This window comes from Salminus brasiliensis, chromosome 8 (genome assembly GCF_030463535.1).
Source record: "Salminus brasiliensis chromosome 8, fSalBra1.hap2, whole genome shotgun sequence".
NCBI lineage: Eukaryota > Metazoa > Chordata > Actinopteri > Characiformes > Bryconidae > Salminus > Salminus brasiliensis.
Genome location: NC_132885.1, coordinates 10,457,541 through 10,479,483, shown reverse-complemented (window position 1 = coordinate 10,479,483; position 21,943 = coordinate 10,457,541). Strand labels below are relative to the sequence as shown.

The 21,943-nt window shown below is 44.1% G+C and overlaps 1 protein-coding gene across 12 annotated transcripts in view; it reads right to left on the bottom strand.

Annotated features, from left to right (window-relative positions):
* Positions 1 to 21,943, bottom strand: part of tns1b (tensin 1b) — a 212,577-nt gene that overhangs the window by 117,125 nt on the left and 73,509 nt on the right. Inside the window, exon 1 of one of the 12 annotated variants that reach the window (XM_072685585.1) lies at positions 2,164 to 2,709. The exons of the other annotated variants lie outside the window; for them this stretch is intronic. Coding sequence (XP_072541686.1) covers positions 2,164 to 2,184 — 21 coding nt within the window. The 5' untranslated portion in view covers positions 2,185 to 2,709. Of the gene's footprint in view, positions 1 to 2,163; positions 2,710 to 21,943 lie in introns of those variants that run through there. 12 annotated transcript variants of the gene reach the window in all.

Here is a 21,943-nt window from a genome sequence, read left to right as displayed (position 1 = left end):
AAGTGCTAATTTAAGGCACAATATGGGTCCAAATTGTACCTTTCTGGGTATATAACATGGTCTTCCAATACAGGTTTGGTTTTGGAAGCCAACAAAAGTTTGGAGAAGATACCCTTGATACTTTTGGAAAGGTACGGACTTCAGATGTACACTCTTAAAAGTAAAGGTGCTTCAAAAGGTTCATAGAAGAACCACATTTGGTTCCCTAAGATCTGAATGTGAGGAACCTTTCCATCAAGTGAAGATGGTTCTTCTCTGGGATCACTCAAAGAACCCTTTAAAGCACCTTATACAGACAGAGAAATAAAAATGTCTCCATCATCAAGTTGTGTTTTTAGGTGTGTCTGTTCACATTTCCTTCACATTTCAGCTGTTAGGTGTCCAAAAACATCCAGCACTGAAAACCCTGGCATTTGACACTTTGACCTACAGAGGCTGTGATGGTGTCTGGCTTGACCTGCTGGCCACTGGAGTGAGTGGCTGGAGGCTGTTGCACGTGAATGACATGCAGACAGTGGGCTGTCTGAGCCGTCTGTGCGACAGAAAGAAAGACACGCACACACATACACACACTTTCGAGAGAACCAGCGGCAGACGGTGTGCCGCAGGGGGGGCGGCTATTGTTCAGCCTTTTACAGCAGCTTTGTCATGCTGTCAGCCACAGTTGTTACAGTAGAAAGGGAAGCGTGTGAGGCCACGGTCAGACACTGCTGTCACAAATCAGAGTAACCTCACTGCGGGACAGCGCTCTCACTTTCACACAGCTATCTCAGTAGCTACTCCTCACGGGGGGGAGTATTTGACATACGCTGACATAAGTAGTTATCTGTTGGACTGAACTGCAGTCGGAATAGCTTCCTAATTAGAAAGGTAGACAGTGTTTTCAGTTTGCAGAGCTCAGTTTGCGGTCCTTGGACAACGGAACACATTCATAAGTCCTCCAGGTCCATGTCGGAAAGGCTTTTCCAGTGTTGGAAGACGAGTTGTTTGTCTCAGATCTTTCCTCTGTCTGATCTGAATCTCATTTGTCTTATTTAAAGCCATCAAGGTGGTATTTCGCAAAGCAGCATTCCTTCCAGGGTTTATCCAGACAACTTAAGCTCAAAGCCAAACCTCCTTTAATAGGACCTCCATCACAGCATGGCTAATCATTTGCTGGGCTAAACTGCACCAAGATGTTAAAGATATACTCAAAAAAATACACTGCAGCATGAAGCTGAATTCTAATGAATTCCACACACATGTCCACTCAATCAAAAAGAGCCAGACCAAGAAAACATTTGGTTTAGTTGTTCTGAGTGTACAACAATGTAAGCAATTTAACAACTGAACACATTTACAAGTCCACCAGATCTCTATCTGACAGTCCTTTCCTGGCAGTGTTCGATAGACGTCCAACATCGGTCACTGGTTTATCTCAGATCTCTTCTCTGCCTAATCTAAATGCCTTTGTTTATTTATAACGGTCATCTGTTTATCACATTTCTGCCATCTGGTCTCAACACAAGGTGGATGATGGAGGTCTCCTCCCAAGTCTTGGTTCCTACAGTTTCTCACAGAGTTTTTCCTCCTGCTGTCACCCTCAGCATGCTCACTAAAGGTCTGGACCTGGATTTCTGGAAAGCCGCTCTGGGACAACGTCTGTTGTGAAAGTAGATACATAAATAAAACTGAATTGAACTGCTTCACGACATTCCTACTGGTTCATTTCTACGGTGCACGTGTAAAGCCAGGATACAAGCACCAAAGCAATCAAGCAATCCCTTGAAACGCACTTCTCCATTTCTTAGAGTTCCTCAAAAGCACTGCAGATATTTTAGCATTACTGAGCGATGGGAAAAGCGCCTCCTCTCACTGTACATCTCTGTTCTTCAGCTTCAGCCACTCGGATCTCCCTGCCCCGGCATCACACACATCCAGCCTGTCCTCTCCCCTCCATTACACACACACACACACACACACACACACCATCTGAGAACAGTTAACACACCAGCTCTCTGTTTCTATACAAAGAACAAGCAAAGTGTAAGCTGCTCCTGTCCTCCGGCACGCTGCGGCGAAAAGGGTTAAGGATTCCATGCATATCTGAGGAGAGAGAGATCTGACCGCAGGCGACCGACGCCCCCCCCCCACACACACACACACTACCACCACTCTGCTTACCTGAAATACAGCCGTGGCCATTCTTCTTCTCCGACAGGCGAGCGCGTGTGTGTCTGTATGTGTGTGTGTAGGAGCGTGTGTTAGCAAATCCTGCTCTACTGCCACATTCTCCTCAGGGCAGCGCAAACAGCAGCCTCAACCTTTTGCTGCTTCTGCCAGAAGCAACACACACACACACATACACACCTCTCGCAGAGACAGAGGAAGGTAATCCAGCTAGAGGAGAGAAGTGTGTCTGCGTGTGTCTGAGCGTGTAGCTCTCTGACTGCTTCTAAGAATTGTCCAGATGAAAATTTAGTTGCCTGAAAATCTGGAAAACTGGAAGGTCTGGCTGCAGGCTGTTTCCCTCACTCTTTATTCCACCCTCCCTCCCTCTCTCTCCCTCTCTCTTTCTTGCTGTCTCGCTCACACACGCTCTTACACACTTTCTCCCTCTCGCACTCTTTCACGCTCTGACTCTGCGCTCTACATACTCCCTCTTTTGCTCTCTCTCTCTCTCTGCCTCATGTAAGTGAGCAGGGGGAGTGGGCAAAAAAAAAGAAGCATACAACTAAAATTCCCGAGCAAGCGTGTGGGCTGGACTTGAGTTTGACAGACAAAAAAAACACCCCCTTCCTCCCCTATACATACACCCACACTACCCCCCCCCCTTCTTCCTCACTCTCCTCCTTCTCCTTCCTTCTCTCCTCGCCCTCCACCCTCCTCTACTCTTGTTGTTATCAAGTTCTCAGCTTACAGGTTAAACATGAGTTGACAAGCTCGCAGCTCACTCGGCATGGGCTCTGTGGATCGGAGGAGGACACACACATACACACACACACACAACTATCGCTCCTCCAGAGCCACACTGAGATCTGACAGACCCACGGTAAAGCCCTTAAATGTGGCGAGTAGAGCACAACTCCGAAGCTTAAATGTAAACAGTGTGAGTAGTCCATCGGCCGAGACATGACTAGTGTGACTAGTGATTTGCAGTGGAGCTACAGGGCTAATATGACTAATAGTAATGAACGGTCATACTGTGGCATGCAAAATGTGTATTCAGGTAGGAAAGGTACTATTCTGATGCCTCCATGAAGCATCCATGAAGGTTGTCAGGTGATGCTGCACAGTAGAACAGTGCTTTTGCTGGGGGGGGGGGGTCTGATTTGCCTTTCAAGCAATCATATGACGAGTTCTCTCTGAAAGCTTTCTTGGTCCTTAAGAACTCAACTTGACCTCCACTGTTCCTTTTAACTGCCTGTTTTTTGATTACATCACAAGCTAAGGAAATGGCTTCCTGAAAAAGCTTTGCTATCTTCCTACAGCCCTCTCCTGCTATGTGGGCATCAATTATCTTCATGTTCAGAAGGCTCCACAGCTGCTTAGAGGTGCACAAGGCTACCAATTGCTGGGATAAGGTTTAAGGAGTCAGAGTATTTATAAAGCTTAGAAATGTGCCTGACTTGGCCTTTCCGGATGAGGAGTTAACAAGCTAGTGCTGTGGGATATGTCCTGAAATCAGGATCATGATTAATTCAACATTTTACTTTGATTATGATCAATGAGTGATTATAAAAACTGTTAGAGCTGTTGGCTCGGTGTTTGAATTCTCCAGCCGGGGTGGAGTCACCTAACTACACACGTGGTAGTATGTTTATAAAGGGAGAGTGCATGAAAACACACAGTGTAAAGTAAAGTAATTAGGGAATTTTAAAAATGTATTAACACAAAATCTTTAAATCAAAATAGCCAACATGGGCAGGATTATGTCGATTTGAGGTTCTGAATGTCAGTTTCGATTAACTGCCCAGCACTAGAATAACCCATAGCATCAACAAGCTAATCAAGGTTTGATATGTTGGTAGAAGTTATCCAGGAGCTTAAAACCCTTGGGGTGCTCATACTTTTTCATTTTCATTTTTGACTCTAAAACAGAAGTAAAAAAATATTTTTTTTTTGTTTAAAACTTTACAAATGTATAAAAGATCTTTTACTCATATTCTTATAACTGTATTTCTTTTCATTGTTGCCCAATCTTCTGCAAGCCACTGTAGCGCCCATGCAAAACTGAAGCAGTAGTTTCAGAGGAGGCTGTGTAAATTGCTGCCATAGTCAACACAGACAGGTACTTGTACTGCTTGTGGTTCAGTTAGACGTTGATTTATTATTTTGTTTATGACCAGTCTAGACCAGTCTAGTAATATCAAAAGCAATTACAAAGTCATTTTGAGCACTGCAAAGACAGATCTCACTTTCATGCGTTAATGCCCACAGATTGTAAAAGCCCAACGTACTGTATTCATCTGACTTTACTATCAGGCTGTCAGTTATGACATACACACCACAACCACAACTGAGGGTTGGTTTATCTTTAATTACTAAATTCTAAAGTAGAGTTTCTCATGAAAGAGCAGATAATAGCCCCTAAAACCTACAAACGCCATGCTTACATAACCCGACAGCATCTCAGCAGATAACATCATATTTATTGAATGGTGTAACACGGCTATTAGTAGCCCTGCTGCAGGTCTCCGAGTACACTATCTGTTCTTCTAGAGGGGAGTTAAGAGTCCTCATTGAGTTGTGAGGGCTCTTTGAAGAGCCTGGGCTTGCAGCACAACACAATGGGCTTTCTGTTGAGTTCTTGCTGAGGGGTCCGTTCAAATTACACCCACTTCTCCCTCCCATGTAAATCCCCAGCTTTCTAAGACACGCTAGCTCCCACCTCCAAAAAGGAGTGGGGAACCGTGAAGGCGGTTTGGGCCTAGTTTCTTAAAGAAACACCTGTAGCACTGGCTAACTGTCTCATTGCTTAGGATTGCAGAAGCTGGACTACGAATAAGCTTTCTTTACTTACAGAACCAGTAACCAACTGCATGTTTCAGTAGATTTTGAAGGGTCTGTTGCTACCTGATTCGTCCCCTGAGTCCCCTGTCTGATTTGGTGCTGAGCAGTCGTGCACATGCTTCGTGCAAACTGAGCAAAGGCTGCAGATCGGGGTAGCCAGTAGCTATCTGTGCTGCCCACAGATGATCACAAAACAGAGATAATGAGATATTTTAGGCATTTGAATGTGACAGTCGTGTGCTGATAGGCAGGAAGGTGGTTCAGTGTAGACTATCTTACACTAGCTAGCCAGCCAGGCGCCTGCTCCACTAACTGTTATAACTATATATAAATAAGTTAAGCCAAAAAGCTCAGGATTAACCCTGGTTGATGCTGCAGCCTCTTGATTTGAGGCTGGCTACTCAAAAGTTACACATTTGCTGCCATATCTACACTGGCTACACATGCTAACTCACCATTAGCCTCCTAGGAGTAGAAAGGTCGAGGGGTAGCAGCACCTCCAACCTGACCTTGGTACTGTCGCTACCCGATCCTCTGCCCATGCCTCAGCGATGCCATAGGAGAACCACTTTTGGTTCCTTCCTTCAAGAACCTTCGACTCACACATCTCTGGTTCTTCTATGGAATTGCTTAAAGAACCCACTGAAGCTCATTTATTTTCAAGAGAATGCACAGTAAAGTACGGAATACCCAAATCTCTTCCGTCAAAGCCCAGCTTAAAACTCGCTGCTTCCCTCAACACGTCAACTCTCCGGCTCAGTCTTAAGGTAACTCCGAGCCTGTTCATGCTCCAGGACTGGATTTCAAAAGATTCATTATGAGCTCTTGACAGCTGGACAACAAGACCCTGTAGCGAAGTGATGCAGTTTGATGTTGCAGGAACAATGACTGGCAGCAAAGCAGTGAAGAAACACATCAGAGATGCGGCTGAGGAAACCAAAGGACAATAACAATAGTGCGGCAACGTGAAAAAGAACATTCTGTTCCATCAAGCAGATCTTAAATTTCCCCCTAAACAGGCAGCTGGTTTGCCATTCAACCAGCTCTGTTGCTTTACATGCACTAGCATCTAGTCATCAATTGTAATAGCAGGTATGAGAAAGCACTACTTAAAGCTGCACTCAAGGAAAACACCTTCGCAAATGGAAAAGACATGAGCCGCTTTGTTTGGCAATATCCAAATAATTATAAGGAGGACGTTCTCTTCAAAGCGAGATGTCTGCTGAGAGTGTCCCTGCAGTTGTGCTCACCAGATGTTTGGATGGTATGAGATGTTGTATCCATTATTAATGACAAGCTTGATGAAAGGACAGGGAAAAGGAGGAGTGGTTAAGAGAAGGGGAAGCGTAAAAGCTATCCATCGCCTCTCTTCAAGAACGGAAAAGATACATCAGTGCATCAACAAAGAGGTTGAACTTAGCAGTTTTGGACCTTTTGTTTAGGAAAGTGATTTAGCCCTATTTGGTGGTGAGAGCAGTGCATGCACTCCTACATGAGGAAGTGTTCTCCTGCAAGGTGCTGGCGTGTTATGGGTCTGACATATTTCCTGTGTCCTGGCTTTTATTATCTTTTATGATCCCCGAGGTGCTGCCTGTAATAAGCGCTGCTATGGCCCAAACTAAGCCTCAGGATGGTGGTTAAAGTGTGCAAGGAAAAACAAATACCAGGCTTAGCATGGCACAGGGAATGGAGAGCCAAGGACAGGCCAGACACCAGAGTTATCACTCATCTGTTCTCACCAGGGAAGTGTCACTGAAACAGTTACAGTCCTGTTCAAAAGTTCAGCATCATTTATAATATTAATATTTTCATTGCATTTCATTATAAGGAAACTATTTTATGTGATTTTTATATTATTATGTTTAATTCAAGTATTTTGGGAACAGTACAAAGCTGCCATGTAAAGAAAACTGGTTGGGCAGAGTCAGTGGTTCCTGTATTTGTTGCTTGGTCATTAACAAAAGTGTATTTGTTGCTTGGTCATTAGGGCGCAACTGTTTTGGAACGTGGTTACTATGGCATTGCTAGGAGGATACTATAATTTAACAAATGGTTGCTATGGTGTTGCTATGTGGTTGCTAGGCAGTTGAATAGTGTTCAGAATAGTGATGCTAGCTGGTTGCTATGGTGTTGCTAGGTGGTTGTATGGATCTGTTTAGTGGTTGCTATGGTGTTGCTATGTGACATATACTTAAAATTGAAAAGTAAAGAAAACTGGTTGAGTAGCTTCAGTGGTTCTCATATTTGTTGCTTGGTCATTAGGGGAAACTGTTTTTGCTGTGTGATTACTATGACATTGTTAGGTGCTGGCTAACTGGTTGCAATGGTGTTGCTAGATAGTTGCTATGGATTTCTTTAGTGTTCGCTATGATGTTGCTAGGTGGTTGCTTTGGTACCCCATATGATTGTTGTAGTGTTGGTAAGTGGTTGCTTAATATGTAATATAGTGTTGCAAGGTGGAGATATGGTATTTCAGGCGGTTGTTTAAGGGGTGCTATATGGTTGCTAGGGTGTTTTGTGGCTAAGCAGTTACTATAGCATCTCAGGTGGTTGCTACGGTGTCTCCGGTGGTTGCTAGGGTGCTGCCAAGTGGTTATTTTGCAATGTGCAACCATAACAGTCTGTTTAACTTGCAAAACATGAGGCTTTCTGGACAAGCCTTTTCTGTTTGTTTGGCACTATATGGGAATCATTTTAGTAATACTCCCATACAGGGTTTCTGGTCCGGTGCCAGTATCCGATTTCATCTGATTATCTGCTGATGACAATACATAAACATTTAGTAGGCTTCTTGAGCAGGCGATCCACCACAGAGCTCTGAACCACACAGCACTCCAACCCGCTGCATGATGAGGACACACACTCACTCTGGCACACTCTACACGGCATGGATCCCACAGCCTGTTCTGCTGAAGCTGCAGAGGTCGTGTGTTACGGCCGTTCCGTGAGTCCTATCACATTTACAGGATGTGTTTCTTTTATGCGGAGACGTTCCTCCATAACTCTTTTGAATGAACGTGCAGGTTCATGGTGAATCCAGCTGTTCAGTGTTATTGCAAATGGAGTACATGCAGTGTTCTATTACACTTGGCCAAAAAGGTTCCTCCAACAAGGCCTTTTCAACCAGATCACGCAGTATCAGTCGGAAAGAGCCAGCCGAGTCAAGGCTCACCGCAGAAACCCCTTTACCACTTGAAACAACAGAGCACATACGTGTAACCCCAAAGCACCCTCCACCTCAAAAGCAACCTCCACAATGCCTGATGGGGGGAAGCCTAGGTACACATATCGTGTTCCTGCAGACACTGCGGAGAGGCGGGAACTGAAATCCAGTAATCAAAAGGATAAATAATTACGGTAAGGAAGAACATTCCAGATTTGCGCAAGGAAAAACCCTCCAAAACTTCCCAAACCCCCCCCCAGTCGAAGACTGGAGAAAGCAGAAATGTCCTGCTAAGTATTGGATTAACCGTTGAGCTGTGTGAGTCTGCAGAAATTGTGCTGATTAGCAAGCCACTAATCAAGTGAGTATGCTGGGCTGGTCTGAGGCTTCTCAGGGCGGGAGCTCTAACACAGCTGCCTCAGATGCAGAGGGAAGTCTCTAAAGGATATTGGAAGGAAAAGCTGAGTCAGAGACTTAGCCTCTCTCTTACTCTCTCTCTCGCTCTTCACCACCAATCCAAATGGAAGGCCAGCAGTGAAGCGGAGCCATGAGGATTGATGACACATGCTGGGAGCGGTGGGAAAAATCGCAGTCATTCTGCAACAGGGGAGTTGATTTCATTTCTGGACGATGAAGCAGGCCAGGGTGTCGGCAGAATGGACAGTCTGGACGGTTCTTCTGTCCACTTGTCCCATCCAAGAACATTTATAAAATAGGAGTGGAGGTTGAGATCTGGTACAGAACTCCAGCAAAGTCACTCTATTCTTGACCTCTTTTCTCTCAACTCGAGCACAAACAGAGCTCAGCTGATAAGGGCACTGCCCAAGTACATGAGCAAATATCGAAGGTTACCATCAAACTCAGCGTCTGCACAGCCAAGCGAACCACAAAACACATCACGCAGCCAAGATGTCATGCAAAGACACAGCTACTTTAAGATCTTTGCACTTAGTTTATTAGTCTATTGCTTTCAGTATCTCCTGGACAGGACCATACACTACACTATACATCTACACTATATAAACAAAAGTATTTGGACACCTGCGAATTCATAATTTCTTCCAAAATCAAGGCTATTAAAAGGCCTTCTACCAGATTTTGGAGCATTGCTTTAAGGATCTGATTGCATTCAGCAGCAAGACTTTTACTGAGGTCAGCATGTTGGATGACCATCACCACCCCACCTCATCCCCAACTCCTCAGCTCATCCCAAAAGTACTGGTTGGAGCACAGCATCATTCCAGAGAACATATTTCGCCTGCTCCACAGCTCAATACTAAAACCTCTAGCTCATGCCTGGCATCTGTCTATTGAATTTGGCTGTCCTATTGTATTGGCTGTTATCTTCTACAGAGAACTACAGGGACAAATTTGTGTGCGGGTGTGTGCATTTGCACATCTGTGTCAGCAGTGGGTGCAACTTAATGGAGCTGAATGCATTCATTAGAGGGGGTGTCAACAAACATTTGGCCGGATAGCGTACATCTATAAACACATACTTAACATAATTTGTTTAGGTACAACTATCTCTGCAGTTTCAGCAAACCTCCCCCAAACTCATATGTTACCTTCAATACATGTAAATAATACTGGGCAAGATTAGTCAAGTATGCACTCTTAAAAATGAAGGTGCTACAACAGCTTCTCTGAGAGATGTCACAGAAGAACCACAGGAGAAGATAACGGTAAAACTGAGGGTGAAGCTTTTGGCAAAAGCTTTTACATAAACTTCTTCAGTTCTTTATAGAACCAAAAATGGTTCTTCTATGGCACCCCTCCAACATCTCGCTGTAGCACCTCAGCACAGTGTACTGTACTATTTGCATCAGAACATATGGTTTTAAGCAGAAAAGTGAAGGTTCCTGTAAAGACCTGGTGAACATTAAATCACCTGCCTCTTTATGCTGACCATGAAATTCTCACGAAAAACAGACCATGATCTTCTCAGGCGTTAGAAGATACGATAAGCAATAGCAAATGCTTCACCAAGCAGAAGCTCCAAGTACACACTTCATAACCTCTCTGGCCATGTCATTGCTTTTCCTACCATCTGCTTCCAATCAGGCAGTGTATAATTGGTGGTGATCGCCTCTCTTTTCGCCCTCTCTCTTTTTAGCCCCAGCGATTCTCTCCCCTTCCTTTCCTCCTCCCTGCTTACTCCTGGGAGTAGCGGCCCTTGCTCTTACTCACTTGGCCTGCTGGGTGCATTCTTTCCAGCGCGTCTTGATTACTCCATCTTGCCAAAGGTTTGGGCGTTTCTGTTTGTCTTCCCCACTGTATCTAAGACTGTGGCACTGAGAGTCAGAAGATGGAAAAACATTGCACGGAAAAGCAGAGAATTAAACTAATACCTTCTGGTGCACCTGACAGAAGGGACAGGGCTGGAGTCAGCTGTGTTCGTTTCCCAGATCAAGGACACACGGCCATCTGCAAACAATTGATGCGAACAAATGGGCTGCAGCGCTGCGAGTGCTGTTGATCAGCAAGCAACACCCCTTATCAGCTGTGCACGTGCTTTAAAGGCCTCCACCCATAAACTCGCTTCCATTACTTACGTATATCTCTTTCTCAAACAAACACATGCTTCACTTCACTCTCTCTCTTTCCCATTTGTTGATACAATACGTACCCAAAGAGCTCTCTGGCCATGGTGCTGTTAGAATCAGGAAGGACTCTCTCATTAAAAAAAGAAACTAAGATGATTTGATTGATGTGCAAGAGGCCCAAGGCTTGACCTAAGAAGATCCCGCTCCAGCAAGCCATGACTCTGGAGCTCAGTGCGTAATTGTACATTAGATCAATGCAATTCAATTCAAATTTATTTACACAGCACTTCTCAGAACGAGAGGAAGAAACCCTGAGAGGAACCAAAATGGGGGACCCATCCTCCTCCGCTCAACACCAGATAGCAGAACAAATAACAGAGACAAGAATAACTGGACGAAAGATCAGATGTTTGCCAGTTAGAAACACACTCAATACTTTCAATACCTTTCTTTTGAACCACAAATCAAAAGTGAGTGTGGCTCAAACCAGAAATGAGTATTTGGTGGTGTTAGTACAGGGCTGAGCAATGGGGGCCAGAGTCCAGCAAACAGACCTACCAAGCCTGGCAATTAACAGGTAAGTTAAATCAAGAAAAAAACTGTGCAGGACTCCAGCCCTCCAGGACTGGAACTGCCTACCTGTGTTGCTGAATTTACTGACTGCAACAGATTACAGAGTACTTAAGAAGCGTAATTACGAATGTAATTTAGCGGTACAGTTGAGCAATATGATACACTAAGCACATTGAGGATACTGTTAGTGCTTATTAAACAATGTTCATCTGCAGGTTTCGTTACAAACAGTGTGATTAGACTAGTTTAATTAGATGAAGTGACTTAGTCTGTGTCCCTCCCCATTAATAATCCTCTATACCAGATAATCCCCAGATTGGGAGGCAATAAGGTGACAATAAGGTGCTGAGCCCTTCCTGGGATTTAAACTAATAATCTCCTCACTCGTTATGAGCAGACAGTTAGACTGTGAACTTACACCACATAAAAATACAGCTCAGAGTAAATTTACCTAGTAAATTCTTTCTTGGACACAAATATGTAGATGGTTACACAGCTCTGGAGTGGTGCAACTGTCTAACTGCCTGACTGTCCATAGACAGGAGACAATAAGTTTGAGGCCTGTCAACAGCTCATTCTCTATAGTCAGGAATCTGAGGATAGGTAATCCTTCCAGGTGTTTGAATGATCTTTCGACTAAAAGACTTTCAATATGTGCTTTTGGAAACAGTGTGAAGAAGATGAGTGTCAAATAATTAGCTAGGCCAAACAAGCTAGCACTTTGCTGAACATGAAGCTAAATGCAGAGTTCAGAGCCCAGAGTTCAACACGTGGAAGGCATACTCTGTAGCTTTATGCAAAGAAATGATGTTTTTTTGTGTAAATTTTTATATGTTTATTATCTTCTCTTCCCTCTGAGGAAATCTCTGCCAGGCTGTCCCGGTTTATAAATGACAGGGTCCTGTTTGTTTCCATTGTGGAACCTCGGGTCTTCCTTCCAGCACATGGGGAGCAAAGCTCGCGTTACTCAAATAACGTCCAAGCGACCCAGGTAATCAGCGAAGATTTACTTTCACCCTCCTAACTGCATCATCCATCCTGGTCTGAGCAGGGGAGATGCTGGGGTCAGAGCCTTCCTGCTGCCCTGCTCACGGCAGGACCCCTCATATGTACATAACATCCACATGCGCCATGATGGAGTGTACAAACAGCTGTGCCTAATACAGCCCTGTTCAGAACCAGCCAAGACATAAAGCATCCCTGAGCTAGGACGCAAATTCAGGTATTCTATTCCACGCAAACGTTCACTTAAAACATCTGACTCATGTGTCTCAGGCCGAAAATGATCCTGGTGGGACTTGAGGTGAACTGAGTGGTCATGAACTCAAAGCAAGGAAAGAGCTGGATATAAAACAACCTGCAGCAGCATGAAGTTTAATATGAGCGATCATGGGACCGCATTAAAAAATTCAATTATATTTGCTTTTAAAAAGTCTAACTGAATCAACGTTCACAAATGAAAGGGGAGGAAACACGAAGGGACAGTGTGTTTGATTTGCTCGTGTATTTGCTCACTTATTTTCAGCAGGACTCGTTTTTCTTTTGGCACGGAAAGCCAATCTGACCTGTCTTGTGACTGACGTGCCTCTTGTGTTGTTCTGAGCTATGTGACCAGACAATGTTCTGGATGACAGAACGCATCCTGTGACTTGTAATCCAATAAGATTTATAACCATTGCGGGGCAAATACACTGACACGAAATGTTGATCCCGCTCTGCAGAGTCCTAATGCCTTACACGAGACCGCCGCATCTCCCTCCAAATCTCCCTCTCCACTGCCTGCCTTCAACTCCCAACCAAACAGTTTCACACCGTTTCCTGAGCGGCAGGAAATCTAACCGCCCTTCTAGAGTCATGAGACTGGAGCAGAGAACACCGGCATCGGAAGTTTACCCTTGTTATTCCACAGGTTTTCTTTATTCCCCAGTAGCATTTTATTTCAGCAGTCCCACTTCGATAACAAACACTCCCTGGCTGCCGTTGACTGGGAGCGTGGGGCCAATCTCGTTAGGCTCGGCTACTGTTTACTTTCTATAATTGGTGAGTGAACTGCTCACAAAGGGCTGTGTTACAGTCACAGGATATGGCTTTCAGAGTGGAGCTCCATTAGAGTCCACGGGCACGCCCTTAGGGCCGGCACACTGTGTGAAGCCATTGTTTCGCAGGAGGAGATGACTGGGGCCGAGCTGCCATTTCTGAGAACGAGAGAACCTGAGCAGCATGGAGGCGAATCAAAGCCTGGGCTCAGGGCCAGAGAGGAGGGACTCCAGAGGACAGAGGGGACAGTGGAGTCTGAAGGCTGAAGCCCACTGCCAACAGCTCCTTCATTTTCCAATCCCTCATGTGAATGTGCAGCAGAGCATACCTTCTCAGACCTTCGAGAACCCCTCCTGCGAAGGTCCAAAGGTGTCATTAGCACTGGGCTTCTGGGACTTCGGCTTCAGAACATGTCTATAAGCTCTTTTAAAGACAAAAGATGAAACACCTGGAAACTCGGTGGATAAAGAAGGATAGTTAGTGCTTGATGTGTGGGTTCAACATGCTAAGCTTTTGCTTCTGCAGACAGTTCCACTATTAGACCTGCAGGGCATTTTAAAACCACCAAATTTGGTCTGAATTCCCACAGCCATTATTTATCTCTAGCCTCTTAAAATGAGCTGATTGAATGCTTCCAAAAACAGAAAAACAAAGGGATTACATCATCAAAGATGCAACGGCAGATAGGCCAAGAAGGAACAAACAAACAGATGTTTGTTAGTCAGTGTGTTATGAAGTTTGAACATCTGGCTGAGAAGAACAATGGCACAAGACTGATCTTGTTTTGATGTCAATACAGAAACACTTGTTGGGCCGTAGGCCTGATATGAAACTAAGATGCTAAAATGTGCTACTACCTCCAAAAGGCAACTAATAAGCCAGGCAAGCTACACATGAGCACAAGTTCGGGCTCAGCCCTGGATGTGTTCAAACCCTAACGGCGACCATGGATGGGTCTATACCTCTTGGGCAGCTCAAGGGGATCGCCTCGTGTTTCAGCAAAGCACAACTTCTCAATTACGCCCAGCTGATAAATCATTCCTAATGACTAACTTTCCCTGACTAAAGTGCAGGCCCAGAACGAGAGAAACGGAGCAGCAGATGCCAAACAAGCCCGAAAAGCACAGCTGGGGGGCAAGAGCAGAAGACAGGAGCATTCACAGGAGGAGTGAGCACTTGTCCCGCCACTTTCCTCCCCACATGGCTCGCATACAGAGACGAGGGGTAGGAACAGAAAGCCACTTCTAAAGACAAGCTCTCTGCAGGAACATGTGCCCAAATGAGCCGTAACCCACTACGTTGCACACAAGCAGTCGGCCTGCAGACTCACTGACAGAACCAGATAAAATCGCAGCTACAAATTGCACATGCATGTGTTAGGAATTAACAAGAAGTTTTACAGAGCAAGTCATACAGCCGGGAAAGATACAAACCACGTTAAAGGGAACATAAAAGGGAACTTCTGAGCATCTGATAAGCACTGCGACAAACGGCCCGAACAGCAAAGAGTCGACTCCTTATTCTTTAAGCATGTGCATAAGATCCAATAATAATTACAGGATAATAAGCCTTAAAAACAACAACTGGATAACAATTCTAGACTTTAAATGGGTTAAACAATAATGATAAAATGAATAAATATATTTCTGATAGCAGAAATACCTTTTCTGGTCTGAAAGATGGTTAGGATTGGATCCAGTGCCAGTTTCTGTGACAGCCTCTTTGGAAGCAGTAGACCACCCCAATAACTCCATAAGAAGGAGTCCAACAACAGGAGGGCCAGTTGCTTAGAACACCCACATACAACACACACACACACACGCACACACTTCCTTCCAAGCATTCAAACCCACACCGCTGTCAGCCTCCAAAACTTCACGAGCACATTCCCCTGCACGAGCACAACAGTCTACACCCTCCCTCGTTCACTCCCTCCCCAGCTCACAGGCTGAGGAACATGCAGAGCTCTCCAGAGTGAAGAACAGATGATTAACATTGTACTCTTCTCAAAACTGGCATGTCGCAATTTCACTGAAATAAAGAAGCCGTCACATTCCCGTTCTTCAGAAGGTTAATGTGCGCCTTGGCGAGGTCTGTCTACCCAAAACCCCCTGAAAATGCCAGATTTGTTCTAATTGCATTCACATCTGCAGCAGCCTCCTGGCAACATCAAAACATGAACCCACACAAGAAGGCTGCAGTAAGAGGAGAAAGACAGCCACGAAGCCACAGACAGATAAATCAGCTCCACTCGCTCCCCAGGTGAGAACAAGGCTGGCTGTAATAAAGCAGAACGCATGCTGAAAGAGCGTGCCTGACAGCCGCATAAAGAGCTGTCTGTGGGCGTCAAAAACATGCGGGCTGTAAATAAGATGAAATAGCGCCTGTGCACTGTTCTCGTGCCAGGCAAGGAGAGGATATGTCTGGACTTTTGGTTCCAGCCGAAGAAGGGTAAAAATTTGGAGCAGCAGCCATGCTCATGCACTGGTTCCAGCTTCACCGCACCTTCTTGCCTTCCTGCTTTGCAACACACACACACACACATACACACACAGACAGTGGCACAGGACTGATCAGGGATGGAGATGTTCTCACTGTACTGCATACAGTGCCATGCAAAAGTCTGGGCACCCCAAGAGATATCATTTACCAAAGTCTCAGACCTTCATTAGCTTGTTGGGGCTTAAAAACCTGTTGGGTTTTAATACCGTTATAGCGTCTAAATAATATTGCTAATTGCTTTATTTAAAATCGAAAAATATGATGGTCAGTTTGCTCACAGGTTAACAAAGTGATCAGTGCAGAACTTTCAATCTGATAATTATAAATGTTAAGCTGCTGTGAATCAAGAGAGAGAGGTTGGTTGGCATTAGCTCAGTTAGCACGATAACAGTCCACTCACAGCAGAACAAGGTCCCCTTATAAACGTTTAGGCTAGGGATGCACCGATCTGGCTTTTTCAGTTCCGATACCGATACATAAACTTTGTATAACTTTGTATAAGAAGACAACAAAGTGATCAGGTAGCTTTTTCCCAGGTTTTTAATGCAAAAAAGGGCTATTAACAGGAAAACAGGAGGAGTTCTAGAAAAGCAAACCTAAACTTCCAACTGGCTGCAAAGACCTTTGAGTGCTGGTACACTGTTCTACTAGGCAGTGACCCCTATGCAAGTCTGACCCTTATGGAAGAGTTACCAGATGAAAACGAGTCCTCATAACAAAATTCAGTTATCTTGCCCAAACGTTTGCATACCAAAACAAGGCTGCATTACCAACAATGAAATTTAATAAATTTCAACAAAATATAACATCAAATATCTCATTTTGTTTCTCTTAGGTTAGAAAAAGAAGGTAAGAAAAAACAAATACATAAAAAATATATATAGAGTGACTTTAGGGTTAACTTGTGAACCCAAACAATGGTGTTTTGCACTGGTTTTCACACCATATCTCATCTTGAGATGAAAACATGAGGCACAAAGTTGGCACCAGTGGCCGTTTCTGCTTGTTTTCTTTGGACAGCACCCGGAAAAAATGCATGGCTGGCTGAGGAGGCCAGCTGTGCAGGGCACGCACATCCCTGCACACATGCATGCTGTCCACACACTCAGGGCCCGCATGGGCGTCACGGTTGGAGAAAGGGAGAGTGGGGTAGGCAGGGGTGTTTTCAGAAGTGAATCAAACTCCCTCGCCCCAGCCATGGCTCCAGAACCTAACCCGGCTTTGAGTCACCCCGCAGACCCGTGTTCCTCTTGGCCTGAAGCGCTGCGTCTTTGGATGCAGAGCCAGCATTGTCCCGCTGTACTGCTCTCATGCTCCCTTCAGCTATACCCACCACCATGCAGGGGTCAGCACAGAGGGAAAAAGCAGAGCAGGAAAACACAGCGTTCACAGGGAAAAATATGCTCAGAACCTCTAAATGGCCCAATTCAGGAGGCTGCTGGCTAGCGGCACTGCACCTCACAGCGTTCAGCACGGCGGGCAGAACAGGGGGTAAAACACAGCTCCTCAAACAGGCAAAAATAATAAACACAGGTTGGTCGTAAGTCTTTCAACAGTGGTGGGCAAGTCCACAAAATCCTTATTGCAAAGCAGGGAACATGGCGCTAAGGGAAGTGGGCTGAGACATGGCTGTGAAAATGTGTACAAAGCAGGATGCCAATCTAAACAATGCCACACATTTATGTCTATGGCTAGAATAGATACTGGAAGAGAGAGATTTAGAAGAATGACAAGTTAAGCCCTCCTTCTGGCTCTGTATGGGACATGGGAGGTGATTAGCAGTATTTCTCATATGTCTGTATTGTTGTAGGGTCTGCCCAGGCTTTGGTCACCTTCCCTTTTCAAAAGCAGTGGCCAAAATCCATCGTCTAGTCGGCCTTGCTCACAACCCACAGCACAGACCACATTGGCTGGTTTCTTCATGCTGTTAAAGAAGCAATATGACCATAATTAGATTTAACAGGCTAACACAGCTGAAATATCTAAGACATGACAGCTACAAGCAAAAGGTTCTATACAGTACTAGGTTTTTTACTAGTCAAGGGATCTTATTCCACATAATGGCAGTGGAACCTTTTGTCTTTACAAATAATGGCAGTGGAACCTTTTTGGGGGCTTTAAAGAACCTTTTTGACCCATAAAATAGTCCACCTACACCTACAGGATTATAACCAATCTGGTGGACGAATAACCGTCCTACCAAGTAGGCTTTTGAGCGGTCAAGCTTCTATATAAGCTGTCAAGCACCACTGTCTTCACAAAAGGACCCTTCAAAAACCATTTTTTAAAAGAGCATATACATTGTCTATGCATTTGGGTATTTGTTTACATTAAAACAAATTTAAAAAGTTGGAACACAGACCTGGACCAGTTGATACTGATTGGTATCATTGATATCAAAACAAATTCTATTCATTACATAACTGTAATAATTTAAATAGCTGCATATTGACATGCAACTAGTATTTATCAGTAATAAGTCAACGTCTAAGGCCTAAGCAATGTGTTTGAGCCATGTGAAAAGGACTGGAGCAGAGAAAGAGACAGGAGGACAGAATGTTCAGGGTCTATAAATAGCATTTGCAGAAGTTTGAAAGAGCACACACTATAGCTGGGAACCCAAACATAGCAGCCATAATACAGATATTCGGTTCCTATGTGTAAGACAGTTACAGCCGTGCCTCTGACATAAAGCAGGGCGAGCATATGGAGACCGCTCCTCCACAGAGAGATGGAGGAGGATCGTTTCCCATACGCTGGAAGCATTTTTCTCTGCACAATTTCACCAAATTAGAGTGACAACTCTGAGACGAGCCTTTCGGAGGAACGGCAAAGGATCTTTCACTTTCCACAAACCACAGTTACTGCTGCCGTTTCAAAACGCCCATTTTCTCCCTTGTTTTAATTTAAATAAATGAGTTCCTGGCATGTTCAACAGCCTCCATCTGACCTTACCGTGCCGGCCTACAGCGCAGTATTCCAACACTTTCCACAGAAAATCCGTGACGTATTAGCACAGAAGACCCTTGCTGTTGGTCTCTGGCTCAGTAAGGGGCTGTGAGGCTAATGAATATTTTAGTCCCTCACTTAACCCAGCTTACCTTTACTTTACGATCACCCAGAGACTGTCACTCCGTTTTCCCAGCTTTTTGGAATTCAACTCAAGTCCAATCCCGCAGACTCGACACGGAGCATTCCAAGCCAATAGGCAATGAACCTACAATGAACTTGCAGCAAAACGTATCCATCCCCACTGCTGATGAAGGCAAGTTAGGCTTTTGACAGAAATGAGGAAAGTATGCAGGATAATAAGAGGAGAAAGGTGGTGTTTTAGCATTGAGGTACTGGCTTCCTTCTTTTTATACGTTAGACTTAAACTAAGGCCTTGTTGCCACTGTTAGGACTGATGTGACGAATTGTCATGCCTGCCCCTGTTCTGTCAGGTCTGCTTCTGTTTTCTGTTGCCATGTACTCCCAAGCCCCTCCTATTCATTAGTGTTTCCACCTGTGTCTCCTCTATAGCCACACCCCCCTTGTTAGTCCTAGGTGTTTCTTGTAAGTCCCTTTGTTAGTCTCTGTACAAGTACCCCTTTGTTTCAGCCTTCCTTTGTCTGGTCTTGTGCATGTGTGCATTATCATGGCCCAGCCCGGCCCTGTTTGTTTCCTTTTGTTAGTTTCAGTCTTTGGTTTGTTCTCTTGTGTGTATATCCTTGTTTTCTGTTTGCTTTGTTTAGTTTTCATTTAATTAAAAACCTGCATCTACGTCCTTCTCCAAGCTCACCCCACCGTAACACAAATGAGCTCTGTTCTGATTGGCTGTCAGAGCAACGAGAACCAAAGAGATATCTGATATACACTCACTGAGCAATTTATTAGGCAAACTAATAATAGTTACGGCCTCCTTTCGCTCTCAAAGCAGCCACAATTCCTCATGGCAAGGATTCCACCAGATGTTGAAAACATTCCTTTAAAATCCATGTCCATGCTGCCATGATTGTGTCATGCAATTCCTCCTTTCATATTGTTAATCTCCTGTTCTACCTCATCCCAAAGGTGTATTCAGATCTCCTGACTGGGAAGGCCACTGAAAAACACAGAATTCATTGTCATGTTCATTAAAACAATGTTTAGACGATTAGATGATGTTGCTTTGTGACATGGTGCATTATTGTGTCAGAAGTAGCCTTTAAGATGGTAAATTGCAGTTGTGAAGGATTTGCACAATGTCAGAAACATTACTCAAATAGAGCCACAAAAACATTCCTCACGCCATTACACTGCCTCCACCAGCCTAAAATGTTGACACAAGGCAGGTTGGGTCCATAGATACAAGCTGTTCGTGCCAAATTCTGACCCTGCTATCTGTGTGCCTCTGCAGAAATCAAGATTCATCAGACCTGGCTATGCGTGCAGCCACTGCAGCCTCAGCTTTCTGTTCTTGGCTGACAGAATTAGAATCTGACATGGTCTTCTGCTGCTGTAGCCTGTCTGCCTCAACGTTGGACCTGGTGTTCACTCTGAGATGCTTTTCTGCTCACCACAGTTGTATAGAGTGGCTGCAGCATTTCTGGCAGCTCCAAGCAGTCTGACCATTTCTTTCTTGCACCATTCTGGGTAAACTTAAGAGATTGTTGTGCTGAAATCCCAGGAGATCAGCAGTTCTAGAAATATTTAACTTATATATTTGAACTGTATCTGCATGATATTATGGACTGTGCTGCTGCCACATGATTGGCTGATTAGATAAATGCATGAATGAAACCATTGCAAAAGTATGGGTGTAACATGGTGACTATCAGAGGTGCTGTAGATGTAAGTAGCCCTGCAGTCGCACTTTGCACAAGTTGCAGTTTATCTAGAGTGTGAGATGGAAGACCAATAAGGCGAGCAGGTGCTCAGCATCTATAAATGAAAGAATACAGACTAGCTAATCATATAAGTTACACCAAAAACCTGTAAGCTATTATTATTATTATTATTATTATTATTATCATTATTATTATATTTGTTTATTTATTGATTGATTTATTTTTCAGGTGAACCTGTAACTTTTTCAAGATTCCTGCTTGCCTCCTCAGAATTATGTCCTCTGATCTTTTCCCTACAGGAACCCCACTACAGGCCTTTCACCTTCGCGTGAGACTGCAGATCTTTGTATCCCGACTCTCTGTGCACAGACACTTCTCTCTAATAAAGAAAAAGGCTTGAGAGACGGAGAGCATGTGTAAACAGCAATGTTAAAATGATATAAAGACGTTTGCACAATCTGAAGTACAAGCACAGAAAAGATTAAGCTCACAAATTTGTCAACCTTAACCTCTTATCTTCTAGTGTTATACAAACTTTATTATTCACTTCTATTTTCAGTGTAAGACACTGACGTGTGTGTGTGTGTCTGATGAGATCATATCTGTGCTCAGGTGCTGTTTGTTCAGTTTTCTCTGTATCTGCCAGAGGCTCAGCGCCAGTCACCAACTCAGTCTGTCTCACACAAATGGTCTGAGCATTTGTTTTTAGTGGCAGGGGTTAGACAGGGGCCATGTGCAAGACTTATCTAAATATGGAAGTGGGGATTTATACCGCAGCGAGATGTGAAGTCCGGCTGAAATATGGAAAATGCTAAAATTCCAAAGTGAAAGAGCACATCGACATTCTTGCAAGAACATTTTATATCTCTGAGATGTCGGGCCCATATCCTCCTTTCGCTAATGTTTGTGAGAGTTCATTTTCCGAAATTAGTCATAACTCATATTTACTTATATATGTACGTGTATATATATATATATATATATATGTTAATTAAACAGGCTTTTACTGAGCCTTTAAGACAGATATTGGTTGTAATTGCTTTATTCCTCTTTATCCTTAAATGAAACAGTTACCGTGCCTTTAAGAATGCCAATAATGGACTCTGTTCTGATTGGCTGTCTTGTAGTGTGCCTTATTAAAAAAAATACTCCTGAAATACTCCTTAGAACTATAGCATAAGTGGGCGTGGCTAAACAGTAGTATGCTAAATGGGTGGGGATATGTAAATGAGTTTATTTTTTATGGACAAAAGTATTGGGACACCTGCTAATTCGTAGTTTTTTCCAAAGTCAAGGGTATTAAAAAGAGTTCATCCTGTTTT